The 22589-nt window shown below is 32.2% G+C and overlaps 1 protein-coding gene across 1 annotated transcript; it reads right to left on the bottom strand.

Annotated features, from left to right (window-relative positions):
- Positions 1-5472: 5472 nt before the first annotated feature.
- Positions 5473-18997, bottom strand: LOC143248108 (putative methyltransferase DDB_G0268948). The gene is made up of 6 exons (XM_076496541.1): positions 18791-18997; positions 14792-15003; positions 12882-13089; positions 8195-8292; positions 7091-7228; positions 5473-5833 (listed from the first exon to the last, which is right to left on the bottom strand). Exons 1-6 carry the CDS (start codon positions 18995-18997, stop codon positions 5728-5730), a joined length of 969 nt encoding a protein of 322 aa, XP_076352656.1. The 3' UTR covers positions 5473-5727.
- Between the last annotated feature and the right edge of the window lie 3592 nt (positions 18998-22589).

Here is a 22589-nt window from a genome sequence, read left to right as displayed (position 1 = left end):
TGATAAGTTCAAATGTTCGTTTATGCCGAGAACAAGAAGTATTATAACTTGAGACAAGTAACCATAGTACAATGGAAACAGACTGAATAGTACAACAAACAATAAAAACTTCAATATCATAACTTGTGACAAGTAATCTTAATGTTATGGAAACAGACTTTGAATAGTACAAGCAATACAAACGTCAATAAGACCGTTAAGGTTTCATTTAAACATCACTATATTCACCATTAACCATGCGATTTTAACTGCAAATATTTTAGACAAGATTAGGTCCCATCTTCACATCTAACATTACTAAATCCCAGAACTAATAAATTTTAAATTGTTCCATAAAAGAAAAAGTTCTGAAAATAAATTTAAAGCGTCTCCTATTCTACTCTGACCTCTCAGCCCTATTAGACCTCCAGTTGCATAGTTCTAGAACCCTGTAGTTAAATCTAACTTATTGACATCATTTTTACACAAAATGGCTACTATTATTTGATTATTTAGGTCTCTGAATATGAGAAACTAAGTTACCACATTTTCCTTAAATAGAAAGGACATTTAATGAGTAAGTGGAAGAATACTGACGTGAAAATTAATTATGCTTTCCTTCGTCAACACTTTCCATATAAGGAATACTTTTAAACACACACAGTTTCTCAGTACAGAAGTTTTGTACGTTTTACCTTTGACATAGTCTTGAATAAAATTTACTTTTAAAGACACAGACAGTTTCTCTGCAACATAATTTTGTATGAAAAGCACTTTTAATGCGATAATTTATCTTCAAGATATATATATTTAGTTTTATATATGACTACTTTTAAAACCAGTTTCTTTGTAACATAGTTTCTGCGTATGATAAATAAAACGTATATTTGTGTGCTAACGTTTTCTGACATTCTACCCGAGAACTTAATGAACAAATGTTTATCAATTTAGCTTCGTGTGCTAAGCTTAGGTAACACTGCTCAACATAAGTATGCTACACAATGTCATTATCATCATGTAATTACTGGCTTCAATTTCATATTTAGTTTTATTTCTATTTGTAAAGTGTCTCTCACAAATAACATTTAATCCATGTGTATTTTCCTTAAAAATGAACATTATACTAATAACAATTTTTGTGGGCCTTCTCGCATGTGCATTTCATTCAAAAACCATATGCTTATGTCTTTGCGAACACGTATTCATACGTTTCTGCATAAGTAGCTAAGTCTGGGTTTATTACAGCTTTACACTTGCTTTACTTGGCAATAGCTTCAATTCGTTTTATACACTACTTTTAAACATATTTTAGCTACATTTTTCTTTACTGTGGGTTTTACTCTTCATATTTAAATATTTCTTGTTTTTAGATGTAAAACTTTATCACACACTGAATACTCATAATTGTTTCATATTCTGTACATTATTATAAATACCATTGCTTCACATGTTTGCAAGTAATAGTAGTTTAAATAACGTACGAAAATGATAGAATTAGCAAATAGCATAAAAAATACCACAAATGTTTTGCAAGTCACAGCTAATGTATAATTATTAAATTCTTGTGGTAAGAAAATTACTCTTGTTGGCCAATGACATGCGAGCTTCATTCTTTAGAATTTTCTAAGATGCCCCTAGAGCTCAGTGGTAAGCCTGATGGATTAAACTATTAAAAGCTAATTTTAGATATCCATGGAGGACATAACGAAAATAAACCATTGTGTTGCTTTGCGCTTCAAAAGAAACAAATTAATCTAACTTTCTAATATGTTAGGTAAAAATTTAAAAATAAGATAAGGTGCATTCTCTAACGTATCTCGAATTACTCTTAGGTGTTGGAAGTTGCTAATTCTTATTTATCATGTTTACAGGCAAGGTAGTTTCAAGCACGCGTTTTAGTATTCTGTTTAAAGAATATATCTTCCAAACATGAAAGAAATTTAATAATTTATCATATGAAAACACAGTTAAGTTTAAGAAAGTGAAATTTACCCACTACAATAAACTGTATCTACGTAGGAAATCCTTCTAAAGTTTGACATTGTTCTGAACTTCTAAAGATTTAACATCTAAATAAAGAAATTCCAATGTCTAACTTTTAACGATATTTAGATGTACTACAAGTTACTAACTGAATCAACCAATAAAATTTCATATTTTTAATTAGAAAAAAAAAAGTATTGCTAAAGTCTGTCAAAATGTTTTGGTGATCTGTATCATATTTTACTCCATAACACAAAATTATTAGATGAATTACATTTCAAAATCAGAATGCTTGAAAACACCTTCCTCTTTGGAAGTTAAAGGATATAATATATAACAAATGTTAATGCGGTCTTACACTCAATTACATTCCATACATAAGACACATCATCCAGCTATGCTGTAGCTCAATGTTAAATAACAAGTCTTGTTTTATATTATAGGATACACACAGGTCACTTTCCTACAAATCTGCTCTGTATGTATACACACACACACAAGGCATCCAGCTTATGCCAGAGCTCATTGTCAGATAACACATTAAGTTATATCTTATGCATAGCATACAGATCGCTCTTCTATGAAAGATCAACTTACATATAAAAAATTTGGATCCATACTATACCACTGAAGTAGCTGAAAAAAATGGAACTAAATTCAGCATAACTATTTATGGCAACTAATGATTCGAAAGGAGTATTGCACAATATTTCAGTTAATAAGTTGTTTATAGAAATATGCAGGTTGACAACAATATTTGTATACACAGGATCCTGTCACTAAATCAAGTGGCAACACATCTACTTTACAGCAATTAAAATTTAGTTTAAAACCTACTGGAATTTGCATACAACAAAAGTAAATTCTGAAGGGAAAAATCAAGATATGAAACAGTCCATACATGCTGTATCCAAATATACAATATTTAAATTCAAAAAGTAAAAGAAGTATACAAAGATTGCAAAAATGATTACAACATTCTCACTGGAAATAGGAACAGTGACTCCTTTTGGTGATGGAGATTCATCATGTGCACCTGTAGCCAACATTTCCACTTTGACAGACCTCAAGTGCAAAGTCCAGTACCTTTTTCATTGTTCAAGTAAGGGAAGGTTGACCATTAGCAAATTGTTTTGGCCAACATCTACTCAGGATGGTTATCAAATAACAGAACAATTTGGAAATACTCAGCAAGAGATGAAAACCATTAACCATAACTGGTTAATGTGTATTTTGATGTGTTAATGTGTATAACTTGAACCTTTTTCATTGTTCAAGTAAGGGAAGGTTGACCATTAGCAAATTGTTTTGGCCAACATCTACTCAGGATGGTTATCAAATAACAGAACAATTTGGAAATACTCAGCAAGAGATGAAAACCATTAACTACTTTGAGAAAGCCTAACCAGAAGCATCAAGGATTTATTACTTCATGCTAAATACCAGATTTAAAAGTAAGATTGAATGAATTTAATTGACTAAAAGTTCAACCAAGTGTGCAGATCAAAGGGAGTTACAACATGAGCTCACATCCACACAGGAAATTTATTTAGTATAAGATCTTCTTGATCCACATTCTGTCTCCAGTATTGGATCCTAGGATTCTTGTCTTTCTCTTTTTTGGGGCAATATTTTTCTTATTTGCAATCTAAATACCTACCATATCTAAACAAACAAGTAGGTTCTACCTACAAACTATTACCTAATGCACTTGTCAAACATGTCTACAGGCACACCATTTCAACTAGTGTGTATGCCCCCAAAGTTGAAACTTCTTGATACCAAGTCTCTGACTGACCCATTACTTGTAGCTTCCTAGTCCTCTACTGTCATTGCTGAACAGCTAGAACAAGTTACACTCTCTCCAACCAAGTGTCATTCTTCTTCCTACTGTCTGAATGTTACGTAGACAGTACGTGATTCCAGTAAAAGGATTTGTAGAGGGGAGAGGAGTTATGAGTGAAACCAGTTCCTACAAATTGAAGCAGATTCACGTTAGGTCACGTTAACTATTATTTTCGACCATCAGCTCTCACCATCACTGTCATTCTTTACCTTTAGGAACTGAAACTGGTTCCTATATATTTATGATGACAATATCCTTTATTCTAGATTATTAATTCTTGCCAACACTTTTGTTCTATGTCCTTAGACACTGAGAATAGTTTCTACAGATTCAAGGTAGTAATAACTATTACTTTTCACTTCTAGCTCTCATCAAAACTATCATTCTTACTTTTGGGACACTGACACAAAAGAAACAAACACTCAAGCACCTACACAAGTGGAAACACAGCCAATTAGTAAACCACTCATAATTAACAACCAACCATAAAAAGTAGACATTTGTGACTCCATAACAGTAAGGGCAATCCAAAAAGGCAACACACACACACACAAACCAAAATAACAGGGCCTATACTTGAGCCAACAAAACACCTAGAAACAACAAATTATACTGAAACCCCACACAACCCAATGAGTCAGATTCAACAAACTCCTTTAGTAAAACCTGCACTAAACATGTTCACATAATTCAATGCTAAATTCCAAAACCCAGCCAATACTAATACCTGCATAATACTGTTAAGAGACAAAGAGAATCACCTGACATCAAACACTTATTCTTTTTACATATCTTCATTGTCCTACATATGAATATCCAAGGCAGACTTGCTTCCAGGAGACAAGATTGAAGACACAATAAAACACAAATGCAGATCTTGTTTTTTGATGACAGACCCTTATTATTACATTTTCAAACCTAAAATACTTCAATTACTCAACAATTAGAGATAACCCTAAAAACAATAAATGACAACAGAAATTGGGGAATAGTTCTTCTGTATAAATTCACTTTAGCTATAATAAAATTATAATTTTCTACTGCAAATGAATGCATAGGTTTAGATGTTCAGCTTACCAATAATAATTCCACAATTACTATAATTATCTGCTGTTCTGCTTCAAGGGCATTGAATATCATGAATTCTGTTCACCACAACACCAACTTTGTAGCTGTAGTGGAAGTCTTAACAGTAAATATACTACATTTCAATGTAGTAAAACAACTACTGCTAAATTTTACAAATGATTCAAATTATTTATTAATAAATGACACAACTCTGATTCACACCTGTTTCATATACAATACCAGCCATATCCTAGATATTTGTATAACCTCACCAAAACGCAGCCAAAAATGCACTAGTTTTCAAGTATACCATGACGTAGACAGCAACCACTTACCCATATTGTGCATCTTTTATAATTTTTCTGTTGGTTTTAGGTGCACCTAAAAAACACCATACTTATAATATAATACATTAATTTTCTTAGTTTATTTGAGCTTGAAATCTTTAAAGATTTTACTTTTGATACTAAATGTAGAGAAAAAAATATCTTTCTGATGATACTTCATTTGGATATTGTAGTAATATGAGTCCATAGATGAGTAGACATACAGAGAGATGTGTATGTTTCATTTTTATTAGTAGTAAGATATGCATAAAACTGAGATTTTAATTTTAACCTAAATTTTAGCAAACTCGTTAAGTCCTAATATTAAGTCCTGAGTTAAGGAATGGAACTGTTTCATAAATCACTGACAAAAAGTGATTCAAGAGATTAACTGACAAACAATTCAAGCAATATTAAATGGGAAAATGAACAATAAATCACTGAAAATGCAAATAAAACAGAAAACTTGTGTTTGTGACTAAAATCACACATATATTTATTTTACAATAACTGAATCATGACTTTTCATATTAAGCTGGAAGGTTTTCGTCCCATTAACAATACATGTATTATTTTGCATGTGACAATGGCATCATCTGTTGGTGCATCTAACTCCAGAGCATTGGCAAGTCTGTAATAAGAATCAGAAATAAAACTTTGTAAAAACATTATTAAAATAGAATTGTATACAGTATATAAAACAATGACTCCAAACTGATTAGACCTAACTCCAACTTATTCTCTAAATTTGTAAAAGATTCTTGAGTGTAAGAATTAACAATGTACCATGTGTGTATGTAAATTCCAGAATTATTGCCAACTGAGCTTTCGAGAACCTCACCTTGAAGCTTATAAATCACACATGCATAGAGAATGTTTAATATTATTGGTTTGATAGTCAGTATGCTATAAACCTCAGAAGCTATAATTGGGATAACTGTTTATTAGTCAGAAAACTACAGATGTTTGAACAGAAATATTTATAGTTTTTAAACATTACAAACCAATCAACTTCAGAGAACTAACTTCAGATGTTAGTATTTCTACAAGAACATTAGCTATCATCCTGGTTGAAAAGTGAGCTTGTAAATTGCATGAGGCTAGCCAAGAACATAGCTGTCTAGCTTTTCAGTCAATAGAAGTGTACCTGTATATCAACATAGAATTAATTAACTCTCTGTGAACTGTTAGTAAAAGATCCAGTTCCAGACCAGATAGAAGACTCAGTTCTGTTTGTAATTTTGTAAAACTCTTTGATATAAATCAGTATTTATAATAATGGTTATTAGAACAGTACATTTGTACATTTAAATATTAATATTTTTGCTGTGTTGTGGTTTTGTGTGTTACCTGTGCAAGAATACATTAAACATATAGAAAAAGTTTATTATCGTACAAAACCAAACACTTTAATAACCTTTGGCTTGTGACAAGCATCATTATTTTTCTAATAGCCAGAAGGTTTAAGAACTTTATAAAGATCATTGTTGACAAAGTAACTTTTTAACAATCATTTGAAAATCATGAAGCAGTTTATAGTAATATATGATAAAATTTGCTTAAGGTCATTGTGTAAAACAAATTAATTTACAACAGAACATTACACTGCTTTTGAACTGATCAATTATTTTCATCTTAGAACCACTTTACTCAATATTTAAAATTATTGGATGAGAGCCATCAAAACAAAATCCCAAAACTAGGCCATCCTTTTTCCAGATTTTGTATAGTGAAGCGATTTTATCATTATTATTAAATTCTAATGAAGTTCCTTAAATACATTCTTGTTTTGCACTATAGCAACCTCAACTTATTAATTTAAGTAATAAGATTTTTTATTCATTTTCCTCTGAAACATTGAAGAGCTGCTTAGAGAAATTTGGCTTACTTGTATCTGAAATCTCTGATTAATTCATCTCCCTTCTGAGCATCTTCTTGAAACATTCTTTGAACTCCTGACCACGATGTTACTTGTCCCACAATATCTCCAAAAGGTCTTGGGAAAACCAGGTTAATGGGAAAGATTCTTGTTTAGAAAAAAACAGGAAGAAATTAGGAAGCTTTTCTACAAGAAAAATCTATGATAACTAACAAGTAATTTATTTCATTTCAAATACTAAAATATGTTTTTAAATTTCATATAATTAGCTACCAAAATTACACACATTTTACAATAACATAAACACAACTTAATATACGAACTACAAATGAAAAATCCTCAAAGATAAAGTATGCCTAATATATCTGACCTTGAGAATAAATGTAACCTCTCTATCTCATAATAAATATACAGGCATATCAACATATGTATATATATTTTTAATTTCTCCAAGTTTGTACATGAATTAGATGAACAGGCACATCTGCTACTTTGTCTTCTTTATGTCAGTCAAACGAGCAACTCTTGTCTATGTTACACTGTCACATTTCAATTTTAAGTTCTGCTAATCTCCATCTCAGTGTAATGTTGTTTTTTTTCCACATTTAATTCAATGTCTTGGTGAAAGAACTTCACAGAAACATGAAAATATGAAAATGAGTACAGACTTGTGGCAATACTTTTGCTGCTTGGAAATTTACGATTTTGGGCTTTTGATTATTTTACATTATAGCTTCCTATTTTATGAATATTTTTAATAAAAAGAAAAGCTAGACCTTTGTCTACTTAGTAACTGTGGTTTCAATCTAATCACACTCCTAGTAGATTTCATATTGCTCATTCTGAACAATTTACTTAAAAACTGTGTAATATAAAGTCAAATTTACTGTTCAAATTGTTTTGAGATATAAAAAAAAGACTGGGATGATGTGTAATACCATAAACATAAGTAAAATACATTTTATATGTTTAATTTTAGAACTCAAAGATTACATTACATTGTGTTTGTATAACAAATCTTTATTATTACAAAATTATTAAAAAACTAATAATACATGTGTACATGTCTATATACACACACTGTACACATGTATAAATTAGAACTCTAGTCACCTCACACTTTCCGTGTAAGGCAGGGTAATGTCCTGATTCCAGTTGTCTAATAGCTGCAGCTCATCATCTCTGTAGTTCTTCAAACGGTCAATATTAAACTGAAACAAAACAATAAGATAAAGAGTCACATTAAAATCTGAAAATTAATTAATTTAATATATTTTGTTAATATATAATTTCAAACTTCTTTTTAAAATAAATGATTGTTTTGTATAAGGATTAACTGTAGGAACTGGGTGCTTTCACATAAGCATCTCAATTGTTTTATCCAGTCTAACAGTGATATAAATTTTAAATACAGGATAAGTATTTACACATTATCAAATTCTTCAATAAAATATGAAATCAAAGACAGGGGTAAGAGCAAGACATAGGAGAAGAAAGAGCCAGAAATAAGTTGATTTGAATTTAACCTAAAGAATTATTACAAATTAAAAGATCATCACATTTAGGTTCATTTTATATAATGCTTCATTCTCTCTTATGACATATTTTTAATTTCTCTTTTGAGGTTCCAAAGTTTAACCTCAAACTTGAAGGGATAAAGGAGTAGTAACTGCTTAATTATTCCCAGAGTTCTTAACATACATTTCACATTCATTATCACATCATTTGTTTATTCTTAATCTTCTTTGAAACACAGGTGTTTATTTCATGATGCTTATATATTGTAAAAACAAATATCTTATTAGTTAATCAAGATCAAACAAGATTACTGCATTAATTCTGAAGTAGTTAAGAAAAAATTGGGAAGTTTAAAAACAATATGGCTTCTTGGCCAAATAATATTTCCATGAGAATTTTGAGGGAGGTTAAAGATTGGTTAAGTAAGTTACTTACTGCTAGTTTTTGTCAGTCTTTTAACACTGGGCAGATTGGAAGTTAGCTAATGTAACTTCTCTTTTAAGGGAGGTGATAAAAATTGTCACAATAATTAGAAACTCATTAGCCTTACATGAGTTTTGGAAAATCTGTTAAAGGACTCTTTGCAAAGTCATTTAACAAAGTTTAGAATTTTATGGTTTCGCTAAGGGAAAATCTTGCCTCACAAATCTTTTGACATTCTTTGAAAAGGTTACTGGTTATGCAGATGAAGGTATGGATGTATATTTGGTGTATTTGAATTTTTAGGAAGCATTTAACAAGATGCTCCTACAAATACTTGTAAAAAGAAAAATTGTCTCTATAGTTGTGGGGAATCAGCTAACAAATGGGAGAGAACAGTAACTGGATGGAAGAAAGCAGAAGATTGTTACAAATGGAGTTCTGTCAAACTGGATTAATGCCACAAGTGTGGAATGTAAGGGCTTTGATTTACATGAATAATATAAATGAAGGAATAGTCAATAAATTATTTAAATTTGCTGAGGATATTAAGGTCTTATGTGTTGTTAGCTGTGAATATGATGCTGCTGATTTACCAAAAGATTTGGATTATTCATTGATTTGAACAGGTAAATGGCACATGGGTTTTAATCACAATAAATGCATCTGGATTATCATAATTTGAAATATAAGTATAATTTGGATGGAAACAGCTTTGACATGTCATGAAAGAAAGGGATCTTGGTGTTTGTAACAGTCAATCAATCTCTAAAGCCACCCAAGCAGTGTGATGTTGCCAGGAGTAAGGCATGTAAGAGTTTAGATTGTTTCTAGAGAAATATTTAACCCAAGTATACAGAGGTTATAATCTCATTGTATAAGTCACTGGTTGGGCCACATTTTGAATATTGTGTTCAGTCTAAGACATTGGATTGTTGTAGAAGGTTCATAGAAGAGTTACTAAAATGGTGCCTGAGATGAAGTGGTTGTCATATGAGGAGAGACTGAAATTTCTCAAATTGTTTTCTCTTGGAAGAAAAGGAGTTGAGGGGGAGAACTGATTGTAAAGGGAATTGATAGTGTTGATGCATTATCTTTTTTCATATATAAAAGTTGGAACTACTGGACTATGGAACACAAGTATGAATTTTGGCAGGATAGAAGTCATTTTCAGCTAAGAAGTTTTATTTTTATAACAGGGTGGATGGCCTTTAAAATTGGTTGCCATTAGATATTGTAGAGACAGTAATTTAAATGAGTCTAAGAAAAAGCTTGATAAGTATATAAATGATAAGGGTTGGCTTTAAGATTTATTTAAAAATTACTTTAAAAGTACAAAACAGTTGAGATGGACTGATAGGTCCCAAAAAATGTTAATATTAAGCTTAGAAACTTTACACAAACACATTTGCTGGTACAGATACTCAATTAACACTACTATTTTAATAAAAAAAACTGTTAGAAAACTACTATTTCAGTAAATAGTATTATTTATTTGTTATTTTTGGGTAATGCCTTATGAGCAAACTTTTACTTACCTCACAAGAGAAATCATTTTTACAATTAACAAGTACAATTTTATGTAAATGAAAATAAGCATTTGTTTTAATAAAACTGAATATATAATTAGATTATCTCATTCTTATTTAATCTTGAATATGAATTGATCCCTGAACCACCTTCCTAATTACACACCCTAATCCATTCTTCATGTGACATTGTTTCAGTACATCTTTTATTACTTTATATTTCAAAGTATGTGGTTTCCAATTGTTTGAGATAATTAAAATTATTGCTAGAAAACCCAAATACATAACTGTGTTGTCTGTAGGATAATTGCAATATGACCACATCCTTAGGCAGTCTAAGCATCTATCCCATAATGCCACATTCCTAGTAGTATACAAATTTTGAATAATACATCTATGTATAAAGTGTTCTGGTTTTCATTAAGCATACCATTTACAATTAGAGCATTCATTATAACATTGTGCAAACCTGTCACAATTCACAACTGGTGATGGATTTCCAATAAAAATATTTTGATAATGCCAAATGTATTTTAAATATTTTGGTACATTAAATACAGTTTAAAATGATTTGTTGCAATTTACTGCTTTTAAGATAGTTCAAGGTCACATATTATACATAGTGTAATCATATTTGATACAAAGAAATTAGGACAAATTTGAATTAGTAAGAGTACCACCCATCACTTCAGTTGTCAGAAAAATTTTAAAATTTCCAAACAGAAGCAATAAGGGATTTTAAGAATACATTCCAATGACTTTCTGGTTATTTCAAAATTAATACTGACTAGAAATCTCTGAACACACTGTTTAAAAATTCCCTTGCAAATTTTTTTAAAATTATTTTAGGGAAGAATTTCATGAATAAATAATAAGTTAATTTGTGAATCACGTTAATGTTTCACTTCATCTTTACTTATAAGTGCAAAACAGAAAAGCAATCTGCAGGAAATTCCTTATACATGTATCACAGTGTCAATGTTCTCATTCATTCATAATACTCCACAGGTACATAGTAACCTTATAGATCTAGCTAGGGACATGTATAGTGTGTATTTTATACAATCTTCTCCCTTTTTTAAAGGCTCAGCATGGCCTGGAGGATACGACACTTGATTAGTAACCTGAGGGTTATGGGTTCAAATCCCCATCACACCAAACATGCTCACTCTTTCAGCTGTGGAGACATTATAATGTAACAGTCAATCCCACTATTCATTGGTAAAAGAGTAGTCCAAGAGTTGGCGGTGGGTGGTGATGACTAGCTGCCTTCCCTCTAGTCTTACACTGCTAAATTAGGGACGGTTAGCACAGATAGTCCTCATGTAGCTTTACGCAAAATTCAAAACAAACCAAAACCCATTTTTATAAACAGGAAAAAGAAAACATTCCAAACCAGTTTTTTTGGGATTTGGAGAAAACAGGTTCAAAACTGAGCAACTGGTCATTAAAATTATACATCATGATTTACATTCCCTCATAAAATTCCATGATAAAAGCACATTTTTTTATTATCTAACAAGCTATCTAGTGCAGTATTTAAGTTAGGAACACTGATACCAAGTTTGTAATTTTTATTAGTCTGTAGTCAACTAACTTATTCATTCAAGTATGGGCAACTATAGTTACTTTTGGGCAATGTATAATTCACATTTCAAACACTGTACTTTCAAAAGCCACATAGTATATTATCAGAAGGAAAAGCTTCAGAAAACATGTTAATGTTCCATGAAAGGAAAGACTCGCTTACGTGGTATATATGGGGATGGTTAAAAAAACAGAGAAAAAAGAATAGTTGCTAATTTATGCATAAAGTAATTTCATTAGTTTTAGCCTTAACAGGTATTTTCATAACATTTTTAATCAAAACTTTACTCACCAACCAATTTTCAGAATAAAACTTAATGAATTAAAAAATTAATAACAGTAAGGTTGTTAAATTCCAAAATAGAAAAATTAGAATATTTTAGCATAGTAGGCATGATACAGGTTATCACGCAAAAAGAAATTTTAAGAAAATAGAAAACCTATTTTCTTAAATACAGTAATTTAAGCATGCTTTCGAATGTTTATCCCTTAAGTATCTAAACATTAAAATTAACAATTTACAAAGATTTTGAGAAACAAAAGTATATTAAGAAACACATCATTTTATCCCATATCTCACCCTGCCTATATTACATAAATTAAATTTTACATGTTTATTTAATACACAAAAAAGAAAGTTAAAATTCAACACATAACACATTTATGATGCAGATGGGTAATATAAAAGTGAGGAGTTGTTCGGTTAATAAAAGAATAATTTAAGCTTGAAAGTTATGTCTACATACTTCCTTGAAAACCTCAGTAATTTCTTTCTCATGGCCTTCTTTCCATGCAGATAAGTTACACCCAGAGATGGCCAGCACACCATTTGGAACAAGCACTCTGTCAGCCTCTTCAAAGAATTTAGGTAAGTCAAAGAAATGGGCACACTGACATGCTGTTACCAGCTGTACAGAGGAAGAAGGCAGCTCAATTTTCTCAGCTGAGCCTATTCTGTGAGAAGGTACTAATTCTGTCATGGTCAGTTTATGTCTGTTAATCTACAATCAACCCTGCACAACACACATTTATATATATATAGAGAGCAATCTGTCTATTTCTGTTTTACTTATTAATTTATATATTTATGTTGAACCCAGTTCATATAACACAAAATATGTTAAATAATGAAGTCACAAACAGACATTATAAGACCAACCACACACATATGTTCTATGCACTTAACTCATGAAAAAACTTAAAGGTTTGAACGTACTGTTAATCTCAAGTTACAGAAACTTTTTGAAGTAAATTAGTACGTAATCCTCATTTATGCTGATGATTTTAAACCTTCAGTTATGATTATATTTTTAATGAATTACATTACTTCTAAATTATCACATTTACAAATAGTTTTACTGTTCTATATAAATAATGTTAAAAAAATCCAGCCTGTATGTTAACCGTCCCCTAACTTAATAAATATTTAAAAATAACATACTGATGCATAAGCATTGGAAGGGAAATGTACTATGTGTTGTGAGCAGTTCTCTTCTTTCATAAATCCACCAAAATGAGGTTCCCACCATGAACAAAAAATAACACACTGCTGAATACTTTATTGCCATAATGACTGACAGACTTCATGAGAAAAGAAAATAATATTTCCCTTCATGAATTTCAAAAAAATAAAAAAGTACTGAGAAAAAAAAAGGCATGATAAAGGCCCAAATTTTGAAATCAGTGAATAAGTTATGAGTGACAGTGAAAACATGCAGCATCAATCCTTTTACCATGTGCAGTCATGTTATTGGTAATTTTATAACATTATTAAATGGGACTCGGATAATCGAGGATTGCCAAATGTTTACCATTCTCATGAAATTGTTACTTTAAACTTGGAATCTTGCCCTTAATCAAAATTATAAGCATAATCTTCCAGAGAAAAATTACAATCTCTTTCAAACATTGACGTCTGAGTCTTCTGTTCTACTACATATTTTGGAAGTATATTAACGGTATATACCACATTTCGTTACCGGTTCCTTTTCAACATTTTTACAAGTTAATGCTGAGCCATCCTCATTTCGTTTTTAGTTCAATACATTGAATTTGTAAACAAGACATACAGTGACAGGGAACAAAGACTGCCAGAAGCGAGCCTGTCAAGGTCAACCAGAAACTTTATAAATTTGGCCACAATCTATAGTTTTCGTTGCTGTCAAATTGTTCAAAACGAATAGTTACATTATACATTATTAATGGACGTAAATTTATAAAAGTATGCTGTATTAGGGTTAAATGAGAATCGTGTCAAACACTGTAACGTATAATATTGACGTTTGTTTCAGACTTATTACTCTGTCGCGAAAACGTAACTAGTCATGTGTGTAGATTTATACGTGCAAGGGATGTGTATTTAAATTTATTTCACTATTCCTTGAAATATCTGAGATTATATTTCATTTTATTTCACTATTTCTTGAAATATCTGAGATTATATTTCTAATGGTTTGTCGTACTAATCTGTATAGTGCATATACGAAGTTATTCCCTGCCCATCATCCCCATTTCGAAGCTTAGCCCTCCAGTTTCAGGCCTAGTTACATCAAATGTAGAATTTAATATTGGAGATAAGTACAAATCTTATGAATAACTCATCTTAAGTTGTTTACCCATGATGTATCTGGAATATTTACATAAAAGCAATCATTACTGATATTTTATGTTTGAAGAATCACAATCCTGGACGGCAATTTCAAGTTGAGCGTTGCTAATGTCGGTTCCAGTCACGTGAAGAAAAAATGGTCCGAGAAGACGAGCGTTATACCCGTTCCACAACCAACATCCAATGCAGCGTTGAACGGCCTTTCGAGCTGTATTACGTATAAAAGCAATTTGTTCGTCACTCAGAAACGGTAGTGAGAACTATATATATAACATATACAATGTGACATAACAAGTTTAACATAATAAATTTACACTTGTTGCTATGTTAAACTTGTAATAAAGATTTCTTCAGTACCCAGTTGGCATTTTAAGCAATCATCAAGCATAATCTCAATATAAGTTTCTCGTCATAAAATGTAACGTTACACTGCAACTTGAAAGCATATTCTAATATATACATTATAACTGCTAATGCTTTTAAAATTTTGTTTGTATTACACAACGTGTCTGGTTAATTATGTCCATTGTAGCACTGAACCTCAAATTTGAAAAACACTGGCATACTTTGTTATTTAACATCATGCAATTTTTGGGGGAAAAAACATAATATTTACAAAATATCTGAACTTTTCTGACAGGTACGCGATGATTTTGTCAATTAACTCTTTCGGTGGTTGAAGTCTAAACTTGGCATACAGTTCAGCATGGTGTCTAGTCTGGAACATGCGATTTAGTTTCGGCAATCCCTACTACTTAAGTGAAGTGATTATTGAAATAAATTGTGTTCTAGAGTTCAGCAGTTTAACAAGAAAAGTCTACATACACTATTTTCGAGAGTGATCTCACAATAATTTTTTATTGAAGTACTATCACACCAAATATACTATATTGCATGTTAAACTAAAAGCAACGTCTTATCACAACATTGAAGGTCACGTACTCATCGCAACGCGCGAATCACATGCTGATTCCAATTAGATTTGCGATGTGTTTCAGAGCTAGATTTTATTTCGACTTTCTTTCATAAAAGCAAGTAGGGGCGTAGATCCTGGGGAGATGGGGGTATAAATCCCCCTTCGTTTTAGGTGGGGAGTATGGTGCATACAATCATCCCCCCTACAGTTTGGTCTGTTGAATTGTTTTATTGCTTCACAGGCCTACAAATTGTGTGTTTGTTCTTGTGATTCTCGTATTCTTACCAATCGAATTACATAATTAGGCCTAGATTTAGGCTTTTTCAGTAGCCGAAATGTACATCTTTAATATAGACGTGCTTCTAAGCTTTGCGATCTAAGCGATACTTCGTAAGTATCAGTCAGTAGGCCTAAGTATACATGCAAGTATAGTGGCAACAAGATTACTCTGTGACTGCATGTTTACAGCTTTCAGGTTCACGTAATCAGATATTACCAATTTGCAAATTGGACAGTCCACATAAGTGGTTGCAAGAATCATTCCTCCCATCGAGTGTAAAAAATCTACGTCCCTGAATGCAAGTATATATTATAGAATACTTATAATTTGTTACAATTTTTACATAACATTTGGTTACATTTATTGTTTATTTGTTTTTGAATATCGCGCAAAGCTACTCGAGGGCTGTCTGCGCTAGCCGTCCTTAATTTACCAGTCAGTGTAAGACTAGAGGGAAGGCAGCTAGTTATTACAACCCACCGCCAACTATTGGGTTACTCTTTACCAACGAATAGTAGGATCGATCGTCACATTATAACGCCTCAACGACTAAAAGGGCGAGCATATTTGGTGCGACGGGGACTCAAACCCGCGACCCTCGGATTACGAGTCGAGTACCTTAACCACCTGGCCATGCTGGGCTGTTTACATTTATAACGATAACAAATTACGATAATGACAAATGTAATCACAATTAAAAAAATGTTTGATTAAAATCAGTTGCGACTAGTAACTGCACTGTTATGTAGTAACGTTGTTGTTAGTAGCAACGTTACTTCTTTGTTACATCCAAGTTAACGACACTACTTTCATTTGAAATTTAGTGGCGTTTTCGACAATGTCAAATTTTAAGTCAAACAGCGTGTTAAGCGTGACTCTGTAACCTTTTATATTAATTAATATTATTGCCTAAAATAATAATTAAAATATAAAATAACTAATTACAATTAGTAGTTAAAACTATCTGGTTAAAACAATAATTACAATTAATAAAGTAATAGAAATAATGATAAATATAATAAATAACATACTTTCTAAATAGCAACAACACTGGAACTATAGTTGAAGAATGAAAAAGGCTGGATTGAGCTGGTGCGGGGCCTGTAGTATATGTTTTAAAGGGGCCCTAAATTAAAAACAACAACAAATTTTTGACTTACATTGTAAAGTAATTGTATTTTTCAATTTTCTGTACGAATAAATAATACGACAAATATGTTTGACATTTCAGTAATAGTAATACATGAACTCAAACGTCAAAAGTAAAAAACTACAATTTAAAAGTTACATTTTCTAGATTTAGCATGAGCAAATTTGTTAATGATACTGGAAATGTCTATTTCACGCAGAAGTTCACGTTCAGGGCTCATTGGAATGAGACAGTTCAATCTATTTTGACCTATAGTGCTCCTTAGTTAATTTTTAATCCTTTTCAGTTTTGAAAATGAACGTTTTCCACTGCAGTTGGTAACCATGGGTGACAAATAGATGTGCAAGGCAATATCTATATTTGGAAAACAAAACTTCAAAGAATCGTCAACTATCAAATGGTAAAACTGTGACACTACAAGGTCTTGTTTGGTGTCAATATGAGAAGCAAGACCAGTTTTCAACAGTTCAGTGAACTACACAAATTCTTCACCAAGACTTTCTTTCTGATCTTCCGGATATGACCTCTTTACAATTTCTTCAGGTGTAAAAGACTGTAATAACTGATTAAGGGATCCAAATACATCATTCATCTTTTGATAAGCTTTTTGGCATTCTGACAGGGCAAAAAGCAAGCTATCAATAATGATAAGAAATATGTATGCAAAAATGGCTCGTTTGGGTTGAGAAAATATTTTACGTAGAAGAGCGAACAACGTTTCGACCTTCTTCGGTCATCGTGAGGTTCACAAAGAAAGAAAGAGGTAACTGACCGGAAGCTGACCACATGTTTGGAAGGGGTTGTGTAACTGAGTGTCGGAATGTAGATGGCGGTATTAGATGTTTGAATATATAATTCAAACCTAGACAGAAAGCAAAATCAACCAACAAAAGTAAATATATCTCACGAATCAAAAAATCACGAAACCATATACTGCTGCATACCATATATTCCCGACATCAGCAGACAAATAACCAACATTTGGCAAAAACTAGTAACAAAATATGACATTCCAGTTGAAACCAAATTTATTCAAAAACCAGGCACAAAACTGAGGTCTATACTATGTAAAAACTACACTGACAAACACCACACCAACATTATTTATAAAATACAATGTGATAACTGCCACGACTTCTATATTGGAGAAACAAGTAGAAAAATGGAAACCAGATTCAAAGAACATAAAAGTAACCTTCACACGTTTTCGAACACTGCAAGTCAAATAAACAATAGAAAATACTCAAATACTAAATAAAGAAACAAACATAAACAAACGCAAAATTAAAGAAGCCTTACTTATACAACAACTTAAACCCAAAATAAACCAATATAAAGGAACACCTTTATACCTATATTAAATATAATAAAATATAAATTATATATTCAAATATCTAACACCGCCCTCTACATTCCGACACTCAGTTACACAACCCCTTCCAAACATGTGGTCAGCTTCCGGTCAGTTACCTCTTTCTTTGTGAACCTGACGATGACCAAAGAAGGTCGAAACGTTGTTCGCTCTTCTACGTAAAATATTTTCTCAACCCAAACGAGCCGTTTTTGCATATAAATTTCTCTACAAGTGGGTTTTTTCGACATCACTGAATGATAAGAAATGTTCGGCTTTTAAACTTCTGAGAACGCATTTGAGATTCAACAAGTGTATAAAGAGTGCTGGAACCACTGAAATCATCATACTCTTCGAGTTTGTTGTTGATAATTTTCACACTCAGTCAAATCCTTGGCTTTTTGCTCAATGTCTGAAAAAGTAGACCACTTAGCTTGAATATACCCATGCAAGGATTCATAGAATGCACAAGCTATGTTCAAGTCTTGGTCAGAAGATTGTAAAGAAGCACTAGTCTTTTGAAAACGCTGTGATACTTGATCCCACAATATGACCATTATTCCTGTTTCCAACTTCATCATGATTGAAAGTAGTCCACGATCCTGTTAACGACACTTTGCCTTCTGAGCATTGTTATTTTCGACTAATTTAAAGAAAGTGAATGCTTCTTGACAAAATTCATCAGCACATTTATTTTCCAACCAAATTTAGTGAATGTACAAAACATGGATTATACACTGAAAATAAAATTAAAACTTCAAATAAAAGGTTACTTAATTTTTCGTGGATCAGCTATTCGATGAGGCACACAGAAAAAGATACTTATCGATTATGTGCTTGCTGTAGTTTCATATGCAACCAATTATTACGATAAAATAAAACTTAGCTGTATCCAAAACATCTTAGAAGTGTGCGGACTTTTAAAAACTTTATATTTAAGGATTATTTAACTGTTTTTGCTTCTCATACTAAGAAACGTTAAAATAATAAGTTATAGCCTTCTCTAACTTTGGTCGCGTAGACTTTTCTGCTCAGTGTTGTAGAAAATTAAAAATCGACCGTGTGTCTGAGGTTAGCGGTTTCGGCCTTATATTTTCACTCTCTATTGGGACTACTTTTTGCATGCGAGTGTGGTATCTATGTTTATATATCCTCAGTATATGTCCTACCAGTCTTTTCGTGTTGCCAGCAAATTTGGCAATAAATTCTCTTTAGCGAACTATTTTCAGCCATTAATCGCCTAGAATTCAAGTACTCATATACTCTCTTTTCGGCGTAGCGTGTAGCGGCACGTAAATTTTAAAGCCTTCAAAATCCACTTAGAGCGTTCCATCTATATTTTGTTTAATCAGAAACGATCTATAGACTTCTGTCTTTCCCTTAAGTGCATAATGAAATAAACAATCCATTTTTATTAACAAAGAATTTGGGAATGGCCAACCCATGTTGAAAGCTTGAAAGCATTTAGCGTGAATCCTTAAAAGTGCGGGGCCCGCAGCACGTGCTATTAGGATGAACTGGCACTTGATATAAAGTATTGTGCATCTGATCCTGCTGAAACATTTTTTAATCTGTTGAAACATGTTTTATTTGAGTTGTGAATTGTAGTCTTGTAGTAAGGGTCGTTACAATAATCAAGGACGCCTTTCTGGTGTATTTTCTGTTATCTGTCCGTGTATAAGCTATCAGAGTGGGTTATGTGCAGCTCTATGCCATACAAAAGTGGTAGCAGTGCGAGCGAAACTCCACGCAATCCCTAAATATATCCCGACAAATACTTTAAATTTATTAGAAGTAGTATTGTCTTGTATTATAATTTATTTCGGACGAGTATCCGATTTATTATGTTATGTACGTTACGTATTGCTATTTCAAATAGGTGGAATATAAATTTTAATTTAGAAATTAATTTAAAATCAATATGTATCGAATTTATAATATTTTCTAACAAGTTTGATACACACAGTTTTCTTTCTTAACATAAATATATTTGAATATAAAAAATACAATTTATATTATCAGTTTTACAAATGATTAATACAAATAATTATTTATATACACAACGTTTACAAACTCACAAACAAATATTCAATATTCGTTCTGGTCTGGAACTTAATATTTTATTGACGATACAAGTTGACGAGGCACAAATTACTTTTATGTTGATAAACAGATATACTTCACTTGACGGGAATGCTTGCTAGTTTTATTTGTGTTTGGCCTACCACGGTTTATAAGCTTACTTTTCACGGGGCAAGATAGTTATCTAATGTTCTCGAAGAAATACTAACATCCGAAGTTAATTCTCTGAAGTTGAACTGTTTATAATGTTTGAAATCTGTATATGTTCCTGGTCAAATTCCGTAGCTTTCCGATTAATAAGTGTTAATCACAATTATAGCATCCGAGGCTTATAGTACACTGACTGTAGCTGACAAAACAACAATATAATACTGTCTCGTGGCGTCTTGTGATGGCTTGCTTTCATATGCCAATCACTCGAGGTTCTCTAACGTAAAACGATGTTCGAAGATATGTTAATATTTTCGTAAACCATATATTATTGATTCTTGCTCTCGAGAATATACTACAAATTTAGAGAACATGCGGGACTTGCGCAATACTTATCCAACAATATACGTCACATACATAAATACTACACTGAAACAAACATAGGAATTAAAATAAATGTATAACAGTAAATTTGTTACACCTCTATGCACAGATAATTAATAATTGGCGTTAGACAATTTTTAATTAAGATATTATAAATATACACTGGTGGCCAAAATCTTAAGGCCAATGAATATAAAGAAAAAATATGCATTTTGCATCGTTAGACTCAACCATTTATTTGAGTAGAGCTTCGAAAAATAAAAATAAGAAAAGGAAAAATAAAAAAAAACCTTTTTAGCATTTAATAGGACAAATGTGAACAGTATGGAATTAGCCTAAATACTAGCTGGTCAAAAGTTTAAGACCATACCCAAAAGAAGCCCTAAACAGGGTAGGAAATGCCCAACAAGAGGTCTCAGTAGTGAGTTACACGGCCGTCATTGCGAAAAACTTCAAACATTCGCTTTGGCATGGTCGATATAAGCGTGTGCAGAAGGCTGGCTGGAATGTTACTCCAAGTGGTGAAGATGGTTTCACAAAGATCATGCTCTGTTTGGAATTGACGTCCATTTCTATAGACTTCCCTTGCCATCTAACCCCAAACATTTTCAATGGGGTTCAGTTCGGGCGAACATGCTGGATGTTCCAAAAGAATCACGTTATTCGCCATGAAAAAGTCCTTTGTTCTGCGAGCATTCTGGATTGCATCGTTGTCCTGCTGAAAGATCCAGTCATTTCCACACAAGCGAGGGCCTTCAATCAATAAGGATGCTCTCTCCAACATGCCAACTGTGTCGTGTAGAAAATGTCTCCGGTGGGATATCCTTATCGTGCCAGTAACGTTGGAAGCCATTTGGACCAATCAGGTTAATTTTTTTCTCATCAGAGAACAAAACCTTTTCTTCAATTTTCTATGTCCCATGTTTGGTGCTCCTCAGCAAAGTTTAACAGAGGTGTTTCGTGGTGTGGAATGCCGACTTATTGTTCTTGAGCTGCATTCTGCGTTTGTAAGGGCCTTAATTTGGTTCGACGATCGGCTGGTGTCTTGCCCGACAACCCGTTGAATCCTCCTGCATAACGCCGGCGAAATTTTCTTGGGCCAATCGCTTAACATTCTCGTTCCGTATCACTCAGGGTCTTTTAAGAAATTTGCAACAGCAGTTTTACTACGTTCAATCTCACCAGCGATGGGACGTTGAGAGAGACCTTGCTTTTGCAGCTCGACAATTTGCCACGTTCAAACTCTATCAAATTTTTAGCCTTTGCCATGTTTTTACCCAATGTAACACAAGAGATGTAATTAGGAGATGTTGACAACGCTAATGCTTGAACACAAATGACTAAATTTCGTTACGTGTTTACCGATTAACGCCTCGTTTCAGTATGGTCTTAAACTTTTGACCAGCTAGTATATAGGCTAATTTCAGTGTTCACATTTTCCCTATTAAATGCTTAAAAAGTTTTTTATTTTCCCTTTTCTTATTTTCATCTTTCGAAGCTCTACTCAAATAAGTGGTTGAGTCTAACAACGCA

This window comes from Tachypleus tridentatus, chromosome 4, assembly GCF_004210375.1.
Source record: "Tachypleus tridentatus isolate NWPU-2018 chromosome 4, ASM421037v1, whole genome shotgun sequence".
Classification (NCBI taxonomy): Eukaryota; Metazoa; Arthropoda; class Merostomata; order Xiphosura; family Limulidae; genus Tachypleus; species Tachypleus tridentatus.
Note: the sequence above shows the minus strand (reverse complement) of the source record. Positions and strands in the feature narration are given on the sequence as shown.